Genomic DNA, 18,772 nt, shown 5'->3' on the forward strand with positions numbered 1-18,772 from the left:
TCATAATGGGGGTAATGACATTCATACCCTGCTGACCTCTGTGTTACCGCTTACTTGCATGTCACACTCTGCCGATCTTTCCACTGGTAACCCTGCCCAGAAAGAGACACACACCAGGCAGGCCCCTTCCATTAGCACAGAGCCAGAATGCCTGAGGATGCTCCTTAGGGAAATCTAATCTTTCTCCTCAGTCCTGACCCATAGTCTTAACATCACAGCTTGCCATCCTGCTATTAGAGCTCAGTGTTGGCCTCTCCAGGAAAGGAATGAGACAGCAGACTAGGCCTGGGCCAAGTGTTGCGTAGGGCCCAGTGCCAGGCCTCAGATCAGTGCCTGCTGACAGGTCCCCACCTTGTTGGGGCTACCAAGGTTAGTCATTGTGGGATCCAGCTCAAAAGATCAGAAAAATGCGAGACCAAGAAGAAACTCAGAGACTAGATAGTCCAACTCTCTGATTTTATAGCTGAGGAAACTGAGGCCCAGAGTGAGGGGGCTTCTGCAGAACAGAGCCAAGAACCATGCCTCTTCTCCCAAGGCCAAAAATGGGGCTGGATGGCCACTGATAGAGCATAGCACCCAGCCTTTGGTGTGACCAGGGTGTCCAACAGTGAAGGAGCTTCTTCTCACTGATACCCCTCATATGTTCAACATCCCAGGTTGAGAGGAGGTAGGGGAAATCTCTGGTCCCTGAGGACTCCTGGAAGTTTCCAGATCAACCTTTTTTCTTCTCTGAGGCTCGAGGTGTTAGGCCATAGCTATTCCCAAGTCCAAGGCTTTGGGGCCAACTCTCCTTCCTTCCTAACAAGCAGGCTGGATGGGACTTAGGCCTACCCAGGACAGGGCAACTCCCCAGGGTGATAGAAAAGGCTTAACAGATACACACAAATACCTTTTTTCTGACCTGGATAAAATTGGCAAATCAGTACCCTTGCTAGCAAAGCCAGGTAGGCAAGGAAGAAAGGTTAGGTTTTGTGGGATGGAGCTATTAAAACTCTCTATATAGGGGTAGCCCGGGTGGCTCAGTGGTTTAGCGCCGCCTTCAACCTGGGGTGTGATCCTGGGGGGACCCAGGATCGAGTCCCACGTCGGGCTCCCTGCATGGAGCCTGCTTCTCCCTCTGCCTGTGTCTCTGCCTCTCTTTCTCTGCCTCTCATGAATAAATAAAATCTTAAAAAAAAAAAAAAACCCAAAACAAACAAACAAAAAAACTCTATATATTAAACTGGCAGGAAGACTACACCTGTCAGATTGCCCTTGCTCTTTCTTTTGGACACAGAACTTCCTGAGAATCCAGTTTCCATCCCAATTCTGTTTCCTTTTTTCTCCCAACAGTGCCAGGCATAGGGTTGAGGAATCCCTCTCCACTTACTTTCTACTTGCCACCAGAGCCTTCCCCATTCTATGTTGAGCCTGCTTAGCCCCACAGGGCAACAACTCTTTGGCCCTTTCTTTGACACTACCAATCCCTGCCCCTGCCCTCTGGACCAAGGGCCACGAAGGGGAATTAAGAAACACAGCTGACTTCCCCAGAAGGGGAGAGCAGCCCTGGAGAGGTGCCTGGCCTGGGGCAGGGCCAGCCACTTTCAGTGACAATAGAAAATAGGATGGAAGGTGACTAAGTCTGCTTTTCCTTAGAGGTACCCTAACTAGTTCCGGGTCTAGCATTATTAGATGTTCATAGGGCAAGGGAGGGAGAGCTGGGGTTGGAGAAAGAAGTTAATTATTTTTCCCTCAATGGTTTGCCCCCTAAGTTGGCCTGTGTACTGTGCTAGGACCTTGAAATATGACAACTTAGGGCTACGAGGCTACTGGCTAAGGCTACCCTACCTGTGCAAAGCTTACACTCTTTGAAGGCCTCTTAATGGGGCCAAGGCAGGCCTAGAAAAGTCAGGAGCGGGGCTGTTCCTACTATTTTCACAGAGCTCACTTGAGCTCCTACAGAGCCATGCAGCTCAAAGAAACTTAGGGCTCCTCTGTACATGCTTCTTTTGGGAACCCACATAAAATTCAGAGGTCTGTGGATTTTATTTATAACTTAGAAATGTGTGATCTTGGTTGTGATCTTCTTGTCTCATTATTTTGGCTATAGCTCTCCTTCCCTGCAGAGTACCTGGGTCAGGGGAGCAAATAAGTGTGTAATCTTTCCACCTGTCTCTTTCTCTGACAAGACCGACAAGACCCTGGAGATGAAGAGAAGCACAACATGGAGTTAGGTTGACAGTCCTTCGCCCCCTACATGCTCTCCGGCAACATTAGCTGCCTGGGTTACTCTAAAGCAGAAACATACTTAGAGCCATTTTCATGATCTTTCTCATTGATTTTTTAAATGCTCAACCAGTCAGGATTCAAATAAAAATTATGCCTTAATTCTGAAACACAGGGTACTCATGTGTAAAATGAGCTCAAAGCTAACATTCGGAAGTTTCATCTCTGGTCTGGATCACACTAGTCTTTTCTCATATTTCTTCCTCCTCTTTGGTTCTCCCCTAACTCCACATGGTCCTCAACCCATTCCTCTTACAGAGAAAGCTTCTCAAACACAAATATCACTCCTTTGCCCTCTCAATCTAAAATCTTCAAGGAATGGTGTGACCTAGCTCCTATCATCTCCTCGCTCCTCTGTTCCCTGAATGGACCATGTTCCTTCTCATTGCCTCTGCCCTTGGCCCTATGCTTTGCCTGGTGACCTATTCATTCTTCAGGTCTCAGTTGAAAAGTCCTTTCTTTAGGGGTGCCTGGCTTTCTCAGTTGGAAAGGCATGTGACTCTTGATCTTGGGGTCAAGAGCTTGAGCCCCACATTGGGTACAGAGAGTCCTTAACATAAATAAAAATTAAAATAAAAAAAAAAGAGAGATAATTTCTTTAGCAGACTTTTCCTGACACCACACCTCGCAGGCTAGGATAGGTCCTCTGGTTGTATATTCTTCTACCATTATGACCCCATGACCCTCTAGGGGCTCCAGACTCTTCTACTCTGCATTCTTGGCCTGGGAGACTTCACACACCCCCTCTGTTACCATTTTAATTCTGGAAACTTCCACTAAAAAGTCCTCATTGGTGCCTTCTCCAATTCCCCAGAGTGGAAACTCCTTTCTTTGCCTCTCTTTCTCCCTGTCTTTTTCTCCAGGGCATCTTTGGGCTTGTATTTAAACTTGTTAGGTACCAATATCAATCTTTGAGCTCTATCACATGAGTTTTGCTTTTCTCTTCAACTCAATTGTTGGCTGCTCCTAAGCTGACACCAGACAGTGTCACCTTTTTACTATGGTGGAAGGAAACTCAAAACATGTTTGATGAGCCAATCAGTATAAGGTCTCTAAAATTTTTCTAACACAAAACACAACTGGCCACTGATGTTCTTTTTAAACCTTCTACTGCATAGTTTCAAGTTTCAAAAATCAGAAAAATGTCTGATTTTTTTCTCTTCAACATTTTCAGCCAAATGTTTATGTGATATGCCTAGAATTATATGCATTATTTCTGTGAGCAGGAAGAAAGAATGACTAGACAGGAGGAGATAAAAAGAGAAATAAAAAGGACCAATACAATGTAATCAGATTAAGATTTTTTTCTTAATCTTATAGGTGAATACCACCATACTAGTGGCAATGACACCGAGAGCCCCTGGGGCCAAGAGGGAAGCTGCAGAGAAGGTGCTCAGTGCTAGCTCCATAAACTAGGCTCTGGAACAGAGTCTGAGACACTCTGTATTAGATACTGACCCGTGTCATGTGCTACTGGTGAGGAGGAAGTCAGTGTGCTTTTCCCAAAGGGTGATGATCTCCCCGAATGATGACTCTTCTCAGGAGGCAAGAGTGCTTTCCCAGAATAACCTTTTTGCTCTTTATTCAGCTGCTGCAGCAAATACTCATTAGTTACCACCAGGGATCTGAGGCACAGGCAAAAAAAGACAGTCACGAAATCATAAAAGCAAAGTAGATGCTATTCAGACCTGAAATGTTTACTAAAGACAAATGTTAAATGAAGTAACATCTTTAAATAGAAAGAACTGACCGATTTATGAGTGGGTTATTTTAAAAGCAGGCTGACAGTTTCTTTCTTCATTACATTTCTGTTTGATGATGTTCCAGACTGACTGTAGCAGTAACATAGTTCACATTTTATATGATTGTTCTATTCTTTCCAAAAGCACTTTCATGATGAGGTAAGAAGTACTGGAAGATTGGCATCTGACCAAGCCTCCAATTTCTATCCCCAAATCTTAACCTCTACTTCATCTAATTTATCCTGCCTCTGCAATTAACCAATGGTGCTAGTCAGGACTGTATTCTTGGACTCTGTATTACCATATAATATTAAAAGCTATCAGAGGCTAGCCAAAACAAAACAAAACACATGGTTTGACAACACAAAGAATTATTTCAAGTTACTTTAAAATACAGCAATTTGTATATCACTTAAAGAGATATACCCTAATGTTCTTAAAATGTGGTCTCCAAATCAGCAACAACAGCATCACCTGGAAACTTATTAGAAGGGTAAATTCTCTGTCCCCATCAGGCCTGAGTCGAAACTCTGGGGAGTGGGGGCCCAGCAATCTGCATTTCAGTAAGTTTTTCAGGTGATTCTGATAACCCATTTTGAGGAGGATGACTTTATACTACTTCCTCTGCTTTTGTGTTTGAAATAATTATAACGAAAAGTCTACAATGGATCTGAGTCTAATTCTCTGAATATGGAGCTATCCTAATTCACTAGCTATTCAGGAAGTAAAGTTTAGGGATCAAGGTTTGGGAATGGAGTTCTTTAAACTTCACTGAAAGCCACAGTGAAGGTGTTTTACAAATCAAAATGTCAAGAGCTTCTGTAAATGTACCAATACAATAGTCTTGGGGCCCCTTCTAATTTGTCTAGCTGGCATCCTGAGGGATGAATTATGTTCTTTGAAGAGGCTGATGCTGTTAAACTCCTCTGAAAAGAACAAATACATTGGACTTTCTGTCATTCCCCCTAAGTGCTTAATGTGTCTTCTGAGATCATTAGGAGGCAGGCATTTTCCAGAAGAGCCAGAGAGATGATTTTAGGGGCTGACTCAAACAAGGGTCCTGTTGGATCCAGTGAGAAACTACTTATTGAGGTGTTGCAACCCACCAACACCAGCAAAGACATTTAGTCCCTCATGTGTCCTGGAACACAGAAGGTTTACACATGGATACACCCAGATACATGAGGTTTATACACAAAATGAACGTGAAAAATATATAGATATTATCAAATAAGACAAAGCATATAAAAGAAAGTAAATATCTGCTTCCAGAATCCAGCTAGATGGACTCTCTCCTACCTCTGACTTTCATGGAGAAGGGCCACTGTCTCCTCCAGCTTTTTCAGCTGGGCAAGTTCCTGATTCAGGCAAGCCACTTGCATGTTCAATTGCTGGTTTTTGCGCAGAAGATCGTCTACAAAGGGTACAGTAGCCAGGTGTGAACAGGATTCCAAGTCACTATCTCTGAGCACCGTTTAAGTAGTCAGGTGGCCATCTTAAAGAATTGGGCACCCCACTGCCCCCACCTCCACACTGTATTCACCAGTCCTTCCCTTAGAGACAGCAAATATGGGGCTTAGCAACAGAGAGATCTGAATGAAAATTCAACCATTTAATATTACACATTAGTTTATTTTTCTGAGTTTCACTAGAGCTAATAACCCTGCCCCACCACGGTTATGAGGATATAATCTTCATTTAGCATAATCAACTTATTTTTTTTTTAAGATTTTATTTATTTATTCATGATAGTCACACAGAGAGAGACAGAGAGGCAGAGACACAGGCAGAGGGAGAAGCAGGCTCCATGCACCGGGAGCCCGACGTGGGACTCGATCCCGGGTCTCCAGGATCGCGCCCTGGGCCAAAGGCAGGCGCCAAACCGCTGCGCCACCCAGGGATCCCAGCATAATCAACTTATATTAGGTCTCTCTGTATTCTCCATTTTACTTTGTGAATGGCTGTCCTTCACTCTTTATAGAATCAGTGAAAACATCTAGAACTGTGTCAGGCACATAGTAATAACTCAGTGAGTGCTTGCAGAAACTGAATTTGTAGTCAAGACGCTCATAGTGTCTAGCTCCCCAAATATATTACCAATGACTGCAATAATGAAGTAGGTAAAAGCACACGAACTCTGGTCCTAAGTCAGTCAGTCTTCTAGAACAGTACTTCTTAAACTTTAATATGCTTATAAATCACCTGGAGATTTTGTTAAAAACAGATTGATTCAGTAGGTTTGAGGGGAAGCCCAATATTCTACATGTCTAACAAGCTCCCAGGTGATGCTATCATTTCTGATCTATGGATCACTCTTTGAGTAGCAAGGTTATAGAATATGGAAAACAGAGCTGCATCAGCTGTATCAGCACTAAGCCAAAATACAGTACTGTACCTAATGGTTGATTGAAAGTTGACATGTAGTGAACAAACATCTATTTTCAGAGTAGGTAAGTGGAGATGCCTTGATTATTCAGGCTTGTGAGAATCAGATAGTGAGGAGTTCCAATTCTGGAAATTCAGTGCTGACTTCTAAATCAAATTCCTCATATAAATCCAAATGCTCATGATGCTTAGCGATGCTGAGCTAAATGTTTAAAGCTCAGGATAGATTTTGTCTAAAATACTGGCCTAAACTATGTTAATAATAAAGTAGTACAAATCAAAATAGCAACGGGATACTATTTTTCACATCACAATAGAAAAAAAAAAGTAAAAATACCAAAAACTAGTGTAGACAAGGATGGAGTGAAAAGGGCATTCAAATTTACTCACTGCTGGGACGTCTGGGTGGCTCAGCGGTTGGGCGTCTGCCTTTAGCTCAGGTCATGATCCCAGAGTTCCCGGATTGAGTCCCACATTGGGCTCCCTGTGGGGAGCCTGCTTCTCCCTCTGTGTGTGTCTCTGCCTCTCTCTGTGTCTCTCATGAATAAATAAATAAGAATCTTAAAAAAAAAAAAAACAAAACAAAACAAAACTCAAATATACTCACTGCTGATGGGAGTATAAATTTTAAAAACCTGGGCAGCCCTGGTGGCGCAGCGGTTCAGCGCCGCCTGCAGCCCAGGGTGTGATCCTGGGGACCCGGAATTGAGTCCCACATCGGGCTCCCTGCATGGAGCCTGCTTCTCCGTCTGCCTGTGTCTCTGCCTCTGACTCTCTCTGTGTCTCCATGAATTAAAAAAAAAAAAAAAAGAAAGAAAAAAAAAAGAAAAAACCTTGCTTGGGAGTATTTTGACAATATGCAATAAAAACCTCAAAAATGTCCACATCTTTTGAGCCACTAAATTCTACATCTAGGAATGTCTCCTAGGAAAATAATCTAAAATTTACGTGCATAAACAGGTGCATTATTCATGATAATGAATATTAAGACTCTCAGCTTCATTCAAAGGGAAGAGACAATTTCAGAGAAGCATTTCTACTCAGGGTCTTCACTCAAGCATTTCATTTCAAATTTTCTGAATATTTGTAAATTTTAAAAAATTATTCATATGATATTATAGGAAATGCCTTTACCATTAAATTAATAATATTAGGGTATTAAAATCTGATTGCTGATTGCCTAGGGTAGAAAGTAGGGGAAACTCACTGCACAAGGATCTGAGAAATGTTCAGTATTTTAACTGAGATGGAATTAAAAGAGTGTATATATTTGTCAAAACTCATCTAATTTAAAATGTATGCATTTTGTTATATGTTATTTATTTTTAAAACATCAAGTCATAAATTTTATTTTTTAAAAGATTTTATTTATTTGAGAGAGAGAGAGAAAAGCGGGGAGAGAAGCAGAGGGAGAGGGACAAGCAGACTCTACACGGAGGGCAGAGCCTGATGCAAAGCTGGATCCCATAACCCAAAGACTATGACCTGAGCCAAAAAAAAAAAAAAGAATCAGACGCTTAACCGACTAAGCCATCCAGGCACTGCTAAAAGATTTTATTTTTAAGTAATCTCTAAACCTAACATGGGGCTGGGAGTCACAATCCTGAGATCAAGGGTAGCATGCTCCACAGACTGAGCCAGCCAGGCGTCCCTCTCAAATTTTAAGTTAAAAATATATGTATAGGGATATGGTGAAAGAAAATATACCAAAAATAATAATGGCAGTATTACAGGATAATGGGATTATATTTTCCTTATATTTTCCCAACTATCTATAAACAATATGTTCTTTTAAAAATTTTAAGGAATCTTTACACCAAACGTGGGGCTCAAACTCACAACCCCAAGCTCAAGAGGCACACCTTTACTGACTGAGCTAGCTGGTGCCCACAGAACAAGATCTTCTGCAATAATCAGAAAGTGTCAGTCTCAAAAATAATGACAATAATAACATCTGTACCTGCTTTACACTGACAAAGAGCTTCAAACAGTAACTCAAGACATTTATATTACAACTCTCTGAGGCAAGATGATTATTTCCATATAGGAAGCCATGTGACCTCTAGATAATGAAGCTTATTAAATGGGTCATCTATAAACAGTTGTTTTGGGACATCCCACATGTTGCTTTCCTGAACTCACCGTAAGTGTGTGACTGGTGCCCACTCACCACCAAGGTGGCAGCACCTTCCTCCAACTGTTGGATTTTTTCTGACAAAATGAGGTTTTCTTCTAGCACTCTGACCAGTTTTTGCTTCAAGCTTTCCTTTAGATGAAATGAGAAAACAAAATACAGGTATATTAAGAATTTGAAAAAAAAAAAAAGAATTTGAGTGGAGTGCTTTTAGTGTCTGTGAAAGACACTTTCCTCTGTTTAGTGATAAAACGAGTGGAGGTCAGCATCTAACTTTCTCATTAGAATTTTAATTCATTGGTAAACATAGCACAAGTGCAGCAAACAAACATCACATGGAGATGCAGTCTTTCCTGTGAGTTATCCACTACTCTTGAAGAACGAGTACTTCTTTTGACAGGTAGTACGCAATTCTGAGTCACCTATCCGAAGTTTCTAGAAGCTCAAGTTGGTGTGTGAAAATCCTTTTAGGTTAAGAAAAGAGGGAAAAAGCCTAAGGATAGGAGTCCCTTCTTCCTTTTCTAAACTCAGCACCCTAATGCTCTAGGAATGGCCTCTGGTTCAGGGCTCTCTGTTCCATCAGAAGGGAGGAAAGCCAATCCCAGAGACATTGACCTCCTCTCATTAGAATTAAACCATAACCTTCCAAAATATGAACCTAAGTATTTTCATTCTAAGGTCATTTTTTTTCTTTCTCTAAGTCTTTCTTTAGAATTTTTGGAATACGGGAAATATTAGGGTGTCATCCTTGCAGAACCTCCAAGTTTTCCTTATGCTGGCAAGTTTTGTGTTCCTACTTTGCCCTGACTGACTTCTTTGTATTTTGGTTCCCAAACATCTAGGTTCATGGTGATGATGATCTTTATGGCACAAAGCTGTTCTAGTTTTGCTGCTCTATCCTTTTCTAATAAAGAAAGTTTAGGAAAGGGAGATGAGAGAGGCATACCATGTCATTGGGGACCACATGCCCAGCCTCCTTCAATTCCATCTCTCTTCTCCGGAAGGTCTTTGACATGTCTTCAGGATGTGAGTGACACCACTGCTGGGAAGGAGCAGGGACTACCAAAGTCAGAAGCAAATCTCGGGCAGGACCTGCCAAAAATTCAGGTAGGGCACACGAGCCAATCTTAAAAGCTAAAGCACAGAATTCCTAGCCAAAAACTACCAGCTCTGTAGGACAAATACAGTTATCTAATACCCCCTTTTTTACAAAAATTTACTAAGTGGCTGTAAGAGGTATTTCATAATGGATAAGAAATTCTATCCCATCCCCTCTATGGAGAAATGACAGTAGACCTTCATGAGTAGACCCTCAATAGCCCTGTGCTATTCTCTAGTCACTGATGAGTGGCTCCTGAGGATAATTTCCTAAAAAATGAGAGACAAGAGTCAATGTGGGAAGGAAAGTAACTATGCTAAGACTTTTTCTCCTATGTATCCATTTAGAAATTCAAATTAAACAAAATTAAGCCCAAGCAATGTTAAAGTTTCTAGTTTTTCCTAAACATTTACCACCACCAATATCTCCTTGAACTTTTTTTCCATTAAACAAATAATACTGTGGGGGCAACATTTACAGAACATTCTTTCCTCCAAATTCCTAAAAAAGAAGCCCTAAGAAGAGTCCAAATAATTTATTCATTCATTCAAGTTTTTCAAATTATAACATTTCAACAGGCATCTTAGAATTCTGATGATCAAACCCAATTTTTATTGTATTTATTATTGGCACTGTCCCAAGGGTCATAAAATCCTTCTGTAATCATTACCACCACCATGCTCTATTTTACATACCTCATCACTCTACGTATTACTTAAAGACTACCAAAAAAAGTCATTAAAGAGACAAAACAATTGGTATGGGAGGGAAGGATGTTGATAAAACAGGGAAGAAGATTATGAGAAAAATGCAGATTTGTCAGTTACTGTGCCACTGAAAGATTTTGTTAAGTGATCATGGGAACAATTTTTTCCCTACAAGTTAAAGGGGCTGAGTGGCTTTTATAGGAACACAGACTGGAAGCAAGGTCTGAGCCCTTCTCCAGGAGCGGAGAATGCATTCACTTACCGAGAAACTTCTTGTTAAGGAGGAGAGAGCCAGAGCCATTCCAGTGCTTATCCACAAGCTCCAAGAGCTGTCTGAGGACAGTGGCCACATGGGAGGTTCTGGCAGAAATCGGGGGACTGTGATTTCCTGGCAAACCATGCAAACTGCCCAGGTCACTAGAGAGAGGCTCAAGAAAAAAAAACAAAAACAAACCAAACACCAACCATTTGTCATTCTAACACAATATGGTAAGACTCTGGACATTTAAAGTGTTAACATTAAAAAAAAAAAAGGCGGCTTCATCATTCAGTTTGGATTTGAATATTATTTCTAAGCAAATGTAGTAGTATATTCAAAGATAATTTCAAATATAATAGTATACTAATTTTTTGTAGAGATTAAAAAATATTAAATTAAGTTATATAGTATAAAAAGATTAAACTTGCAGAACATTTTAAAAACATATTACTGGGCAACCTGAGTGCCTCAGCGGTTTAGCGCCGCCTTCAGCCCAGGGCCTGATCCTGGAGACCTGGGATGGAGTCCTACGTCACGCTCCCTGCATGGAGCCTGCTTCTCCCTCGGCCTGTGTCTCTGCCTCTCTTCCTCTCTGTGTCTCTCATGAATGAATAAATAAAATCTTAAAAAAATATTATAGATCATAAAATGGGGAGTATTTTTTTTAATTTTTAAAGTTTATTTAAGTCATCTTTACAATGAACATGATACTCAAAACTCATTCATGACCCTAAGATCAACAGGGCTCTACCAACTGAGCCAGCCAGCCTCCCAAAAATGGGGAGTATTTTATCTTATTTCATTTTATTTTAAAAGATTTATTTATGTTAGAGAGAGAGAGAGAGCATGAGGGGAGGGGCAGAGGGAGAAAAAGAGAGAATCTCAAGTAGACTGCACTGAGCATGGAACTCAATGTAGGGCTTGATCCCATGACCTAAGACAAAATCAAGAAGCAGATGCTTAACTGACTTTGCCACTCAGGCCCCCCTGGTGAGTATTTCAAAAATTTTAACTCATAAGCTTATATTTAATATGTTAATATATATTTGTATACATTTATTTATATATTTATATATTATGTATAATATATACACTTATAAATATGTATTCAATTACAATATTAAATATAAGTGTTATAGAACTTTTTAAAGATTTTATTTACTTATTTGAGAGACAGAGATCATGGGCAGAGGGCAGGGTCAGAGGGAGAGGGAGAAGCAGACTCCTCACTGAGCAGGAGCCAGACACAGAACTCAATCCCAGGACCCCAGGATCATGACCTGACCTAAAGGTAGACGTTTAACTGACTGAGCCACCCAAGTGCCCCTATAATATTTTATTTTATTTTATTTTTAAAAATTTATCTTATTTATTTATTCATGAGAGACAGATGGGGGGAGGGAGGGGTGGGGGAGAGAGGGAGGAAGGGAGGGAGAGAGAATGGCAGAGACACAAGCAGAGAGAGAAGCAGGCTCCATGCAGGGAGCCTGATGTGGGACTCGATCCCTGGTTCTCAGGATAACGCCCTGGACTGAAGGTGGCCCTAAACCGCCACCCAGGCTGCTCCCCCTATAACATTTTATTTTTATTTTATTTTTTAAAGATTTTATTTATTTATTCATGAGACACACACACACACACACACAGAGAGAGAGAGAGAGAGAGACAGAGAGGCAGAGATGCAGGCAGAGGGAGAAGCAGGCTCCATGCAGGGAGCCCAATGGGGACTCGATCCTGGGTCTCTAGAATCACACCCTGGGCCAAAGGCAGCACTAAACCCCTGAGCCAACCGGGCTTGCTCCCCCCCCCCCCCATAACATTTTAAATGTTATAGGTTAAATGTTATTGTTGGACCCAGTACTTTTTTTTTTCAAAGTTTCTTTTTTTTTTTTTTTTTTTTTTTTATAAGACGTTATTTATTCATGAGAGACACAGAGAGAGAGAGAAGCAGAGACACAGGCAGAGGGAGAAACAGGCTCCACACAGGGAGCCCGACGTGGGACTCGATCCGGGGTCTACAGGATCACGCCCTGGGGTGAAGGCGGCGCTAAACCACTAAGCCACCCGGGCTGCCTTGTTGGACCCAATACTAAAGTTACTTTTTATTTAGAAAGAATCTTATATAGAAAGATGTATAGGTAGGGATCCCTGGGTGGCGCAGCGGTTTGGCGCCTGCCTTTGGCCCAGGGCGTGATCCTGGAGACCCGGGATCGAATCCCACATCAGGCTTCCGGTGCATGGAGCCTGCTTCTCCCTCTGCCTGTGTCTCTGCCTCTCTCTCTCTCTCTCTGTGTGACTATCATAAATAAATAAAAAAATTTAAAAAAAAAAAAAAAAAAAAAAAAAAAAAAGAAAGATGTATAGGTAGACCTGTCCATTAAAATTCACAATTATTTTTTATTCATTTATATATATATGTTCATTCATGACTGACTGAATTAAAAAAAAAACTGAATAATTTTAAGATTATAAACATCAACGCTACAGAGTTCACTCTTCAGCCAATCCACAGCCCCTGGCAACTTCTGCATTTCCTGCTGTGGTAAACTTTGTCTGCCACTTCTTATTATCAACATAAGTCCCCACAATATTTATGCTCTGGAAGTAGATTAGGGAATGTTCTCAATGTGACAGAAATGAGAAAATGCAGCAGAAAGGGAAAGTCTTTCCCAAGGGCAGAAGAGTCACAGGCTTTGGCCTGGCCATATTAACCACTGGCCTCTAAAAATCCCTTTGAATTTGTAGTACCCTTGGTCAGAATCACTGCCATCCCTAACAAAACCCCATTGTGATCTTGGATCTGATGTGTTTTTTGCACAAGCACAAACAAACCAGTACTTGCCTCGCTCCCTGTAGCATCTCTGAAACCAATCTTTGGATTCAGGGCAGCAAGTATATTGTCCTTCCGTTTGAATCCTCTCCTCGATGGACTTAATGATCTCTTGGTCAAACTCTCTCTATGTTCTGAGGTCCCAGTAGGCAACAGCAGTGTCCGTAGAGAGTCTCCCAGGGCAGGGTTGTTTGGGAAAGAACCATGTGCTGGTGTCAAATCACTGATACTGGTAGATAATTGTTGCTCTGCATTGACCAGCAGAGCAGGGTCACTGTTGAAATGGGTTGTGGCATACAGATCTGTGAAGGAAACAGGCTGGGAGATGACCCTGCCTTTCAACTCTCTCATGCCTCACTACCAACCTTACCCCACCTAGTCATAACAACCTCTTCTTACTATACACCCTCAATTCTCTGGATCCTTTCCCTTCCCCCACTCTACCTGACAAAACCATAACTGACTAAATCCAACTGTCTACGGACTCCAAGCCTGCATGAGAGCAGTAGGAAGTGGCTGGAGAACATGCATCTTTTCTGTCTTTACTTTATTTTTATTTTTTTTTTAATTTTATTTATTTATTTATTTATGAAAGTCACACATAGAGAGAGAGGCAGAGACACAGGCAGAGGGAGAGGGAGAAGCAGGCTCCATGCACCGGGAGCCCGACGTGGGATTCGATCCCGGGTCTCCAGGGTCGCGCCCTGGGCCAAAGGCAGGCGCCAAACCGCTGCGCCACCCAGGGATCCCTGTCTTTACTTTAAACTCAGGCCACTATCTTAATTGGGCCTTGTATTGCCCAGTTATAACTAATACACTAGTCAATTTACTGTTTTGTTCTCTGAGATGACCATTTGACATCTCTCTTCTCTTCAAACTTCCAACACCTGCTCCTTCTCATTCTCAGGTGCTGACCACTCTATTTTTCTAAGAAAAACAGATGCAATCAAAGAAAACATCTACATGATCCTGCCACCAAATCTACCAACTCACCTGTATTTGTATTTATAAATTCTCTGCCTTCCTTTTTTAATAAAAGATGAACTATCTGTGCTTCTAAGGCCAACTTCTCCACTGGTGGACTGGATTCTAACCTCTTGACTACCCAAGGATTTTTTTTTTCTTGTAATTGTCCCTTTTCTCTCCTACATCATTGGTGCTAGATCCCTCTACTGGATCATTTCCATCACAATTTCCTTGATCCCATCACCTCTCCATCTACAGTTCTCTTTCTCTACTTCCCTTCACTGCAAACCTCCTTGAAAGATTGTATATATTCTATAACTCTATTGCTTCTTCTCAATTCTTTCTTGAACTTACCTCAATATGTCTTTTATTAACCATGCATCTCTTAAAGCTACTTGCTAATGCACTGCCAAATACTATATATCATCAGAGAAGCTTTCCCTGATCATTCTAAAACATCACTTCCTCATTATTCTCTATACCCTTACATTATTTTTCTTCACAGTACTTATCATAACTTGACATATATTTATATGCTAACTTGTTTATCATGTCTTACCCCTTTATTTTTTAAAAGATTTTATTTATTTATTCATGAGAGACACAGAGAGAGAGAGAGAGAGGGAGAGAGAGAGAGAGAGATTGAGAGAGGCAGAGACATAGGCAGAGGGAGAAGCAGGCCTCATGCAGGGAGCCCGATATGGGACTCGATCCCGGGACCCCAGGATCACGCCCTGGGCCCAAGGCAGGCGCTAAACCGCTGAACCACCCAGAGATCCCCTGTCTTACCCCTTTAGAATGGATAAAAATTAGGAATTTTTTATTGTGTAAAAGATTAATGGAACTTTATTTTTGTTTGTTACTTTATCTGCAGAGCAGCATCTGGCAGATAGTAGGTATCCTATAAATTCTGTTGAATAAATTAATAAATAACTGAAGCATAGTCTCTATCATTTACACAGAAACTAGCTTTTTTGGAAAAAATAACTCAGAATAGAAGTGACTGTGATCAGAGAAGACTAGATGCTACTAGAAATATGTCCTGGCTTGCTAGCTAGCTACAACAGCATATAGTTATGAAGCTCACATTTCCACAAATTGTCTTCAATATATCTATCATGTTAAACTCATGTCCTGAAGATTTGTGGAGGTTTCATTGGCTACTGATGCCCCAAAATAAAATTTAAGAATCACTAATGCAATTTAAGAAATGTTAATTCCAAAATTTCCAGTTATACCTCTATCTTCATGACTAGAAAAAGGCCTATAAACTGACAGGAAGCTATTACCTGAACTAAGCTTCAAAAGCCTTCCAGTGCCGGAGTCAGGATTTGACAGAGAAGTCAGTAAGTCTCCACAGGAATGGGATGTGGTGGCCTTCGTGTCATTTGAAGGCTTTATGCTATATTCTCTGTAATTCTTGCTTCTCTGAGGCCTTTTACCAAGACTTCCGTGCAGGCATAGATTTTGAGAATAATGACTATCATAATTTTCTAGACAAACATCTGAAGGTAACTGATAGGGATGGATCTGGCTAGAATCACCCACATCCAGACGTTTACCCAATGAGACATCATGGGTAAGCTGATAAGTATCGGGTTTTAGTATCAAGTCCTTTTCTGGAGAAGAACCTGAAGACTTATTGTCCAAAAAAGACAGTCGGTACCCTTCTCTAGTCATCTTCTCTGGGGATCGGACTGTGGACTGACGAGGAGAGTAGCGTCTGAATTCTAACCACCACCGAGGGAAAAAGAAAACACAAAATACAATGAGAATTTTTGGCTCAGTTAGGGTACCTCAGTTCACTGGGCATACCACTGTCTACCAGAAAAAGTTCTCAGGAAGAGATGGTTTATAATTTTGATAAACAGTAGCATAAAATGATAAAAGGACTTTTACATGGAACAGTAAAACATATTGCACACTGTGTAAACAAAGAATCTCTAACATTCTGGAGATAAATTTCATGTCAACATAATCCCCTAGGAATTTCCTCCTAAAACTGTAGTAGCAGAGTTTTCTAGATTTTGTTTTCATATAGAAATTTTGGTGTACTCCATATGACAGTAGTTGTGATGTTATGTCTTCAGTCCATAGACAATAGTTGGCAGGTCTATAATTTCATAGACTCCTCACAATAAAGCTAGGCCCACCCCTACTCCCAAACTCTACTCAGAGGCTCTAAGTTCAAACACTGGAAACGGATATCCTAAGCCAATTAAATGGCAGGGAATCCAAAATCTATGAAAATCCCTAATGAGCTATAAAGCATTTCTTTCCAACAGCTATCTGTCATCTCTAAAGAGTGTCAGAGTGGAGTAAGTAGAAATTTTAGTCTTGGTGCTCTTTGGAATTTTCAGAGTTTCACATGCTTAAAGGTATTCCTTAGCAAAAAATACTATACCTGACTTAGTCACTTTACCTTAAAAAAAGTAGAATCAGGCACTTTTTATCTCTATAGGACCTATAGAATATCAACATTTTACCCAGGGCCAGCCTATACAATGGAGAAAATGATGCAGAACAACTTTTTTACGTAACAAAAAGAATTTAATAACAGATGCTGAAATTAGGTAATTCAGACTGTGTCTCCTATTGAAGACATTAAAAAAGTGGGATGATACAAGTTCTTAAAAGCATCAAAGAGCTTGTTAGCTAGTGAGGAATTTCTAGGCCAAAATCTAGGAAACAGCAAGGACTCACATAGGTAAGTCTAGCAGTGAAAGTCATTTTTACTCTTAGGAATTTTGGGGTAATAGGGACAGAAGTTCAAGTTTAGCAACTATGCAAAGTGAGGACTATAAAAAACCATCCCTACCCCCACCCCTCCACATACACTTTAAGATGGAATCCCCGAGCAGAATGCAACCTTCAGAGTAAAGGTAAACTGGAAATAAGCCAGCCATTGTATGGACTGGTAATCCAGGTTTGCATCATCTGAGTGGATCTGGGGAATCCTAAACTTTGAGTTTAAAGTGATCCCAGAATGATAGTGTCCCAGGTACCAGGTAGAAACAAATGAAAATATGATCTGGAAAAAATTATTTATGTAAGACTTTAAATAATTCCTATAAGTAGTTTTTCAAATACATAGCAAGTAGCTAAAGCAAAGGAACAAAAAAGGAAATGAGACAACATAAATAAGTATGAGTAGAAAAAAATAGACAATAAATTTCAGATATTGGAATTAACAGATACAGCCTATGCAACATCTACATTTACTTTATTTATTTATTTATAAAATATTTTATTTATTTATTCATAGAGACACAAAGAGAGAGGCAGAGACACAGGCAGAGGGAGAAGCAGGCTCCATGCAGGGAGCCTGATGCAGGACTCAATCCCAGGTCTCCAGGATCACACCCCGGGCTGCAGGTGGTGCTTAACCGCTGTGCCACCAGGGTTGCCCCATTTACTATGTTTAAAGAAATATAAAACAAGCTGGAAACTTTTTGTTTATTAAAATTGACCCAGAAGACTTAAAAAAAATAAAACTTATAGAACTGAGAAATAAGACTAGTGAAATTAAGAACTCAACAGACAAGCTTAACAACAGATTAGACACAGCTGAAGAAAATGTTAGTGACCTGAAACATGGGTCAGAAGGAATTATCCAGAATGCAGAACAGACCCCCAAAAAAGAAATATGAAAAATATAAAAGAATAAGAGACAAAGAGAAAGAAGACAAAGTAAAAATCTCTACCATATTTTTATTTAATCAAGAGTCCCAGAAGGACAGAGAGGAAGAATGGGACACAAATAATATTTGAAGTACTTCCCAGAATTAATGAGACACAATTTACAGATTTCAGTGTAATAAATGCCAAGCAGGATAAATAAAAAGAAATCCACATATCATATTGAAACTGAAGAAAACCAAAGACAATTGGAAAATCTTAAAAGCAGTCAGAATAAAAAATAAAGATTATCTTTGCAGGAGTAACAGACATCCAGCTGACTTCTCAAAAGCAAAAGCAAAAGAATACAGTGGAATACCTTCAGTGTTCTAAAGGAAATAACTGCCAACCTAGAAATTTATACCTGGCCAAAATACTCTTTAAGAATAATGGTGGGGGGATCACTGGGTGGCTCAGCCGTTTAGCGCCTGCCTTTGGCCCAGGGCGCAGTCCTGGAGTCCCGGGATCGAGTCCCACGTCGGGCTCCGGCATGGGGCCTCCTTCTCCCTCCTCCTGTGTCTCTGCCTCTCTCTCTCTCTCTATGACTATCATAAATCAATCAATCGATCAATCTTAAAAATAAAGAGTAACGGTGGAATAGAGACATTTTCACACAAACAAAAACTGAAAGAATTCAACAGAGCAAACCCACACTAAATGAAATTCTAAAAGACACACTGTAAGCTAGATAAAAATGATCTTGGAAG

The 18,772-nt window shown here is 40.6% G+C and overlaps 1 protein-coding gene across 7 annotated transcripts in view; it reads right to left on the minus strand.

The window, feature by feature from the left end:
• Window positions 1-18,772, minus strand: part of LRRC36 (leucine rich repeat containing 36) — a 54,716-nt gene that overhangs the window by 4,449 nt on the left and 31,495 nt on the right. For 2 of the 7 annotated variants that reach the window (XM_038538645.1, XM_038538651.1), the window contains 7 exons: window positions 15,677-16,117; window positions 13,434-13,723; window positions 10,595-10,760; window positions 9,473-9,618; window positions 8,535-8,658; window positions 5,307-5,421; window positions 3,552-3,890 (listed from right to left, as the gene is read on the minus strand). In XM_038538645.1, the coding sequence (XP_038394573.1) occupies window positions 3,665-3,890; window positions 5,307-5,421; window positions 8,535-8,658; window positions 9,473-9,618; window positions 10,595-10,760; window positions 13,434-13,723; window positions 15,677-16,117 (1,508 nt within the window). In that variant the 3' untranslated portion in view covers window positions 3,552-3,664. Of the gene's footprint in view, window positions 1-1,217; window positions 2,181-3,551; window positions 3,891-5,306; window positions 5,422-8,534; window positions 8,659-9,472; window positions 9,619-10,594; window positions 10,761-13,433; window positions 13,724-15,676; window positions 16,118-18,772 lie in introns of those variants that run through there. The other 5 variants (XM_038538644.1, XM_038538650.1, XM_038538646.1 and 2 more) reach the window with 5 other exon arrangements.

This window comes from Canis lupus, chromosome 5 (assembly GCF_011100685.1).
Source record: "Canis lupus familiaris isolate Mischka breed German Shepherd chromosome 5, alternate assembly UU_Cfam_GSD_1.0, whole genome shotgun sequence".
NCBI classification, from domain to species: domain Eukaryota; kingdom Metazoa; phylum Chordata; class Mammalia; order Carnivora; family Canidae; genus Canis; species Canis lupus.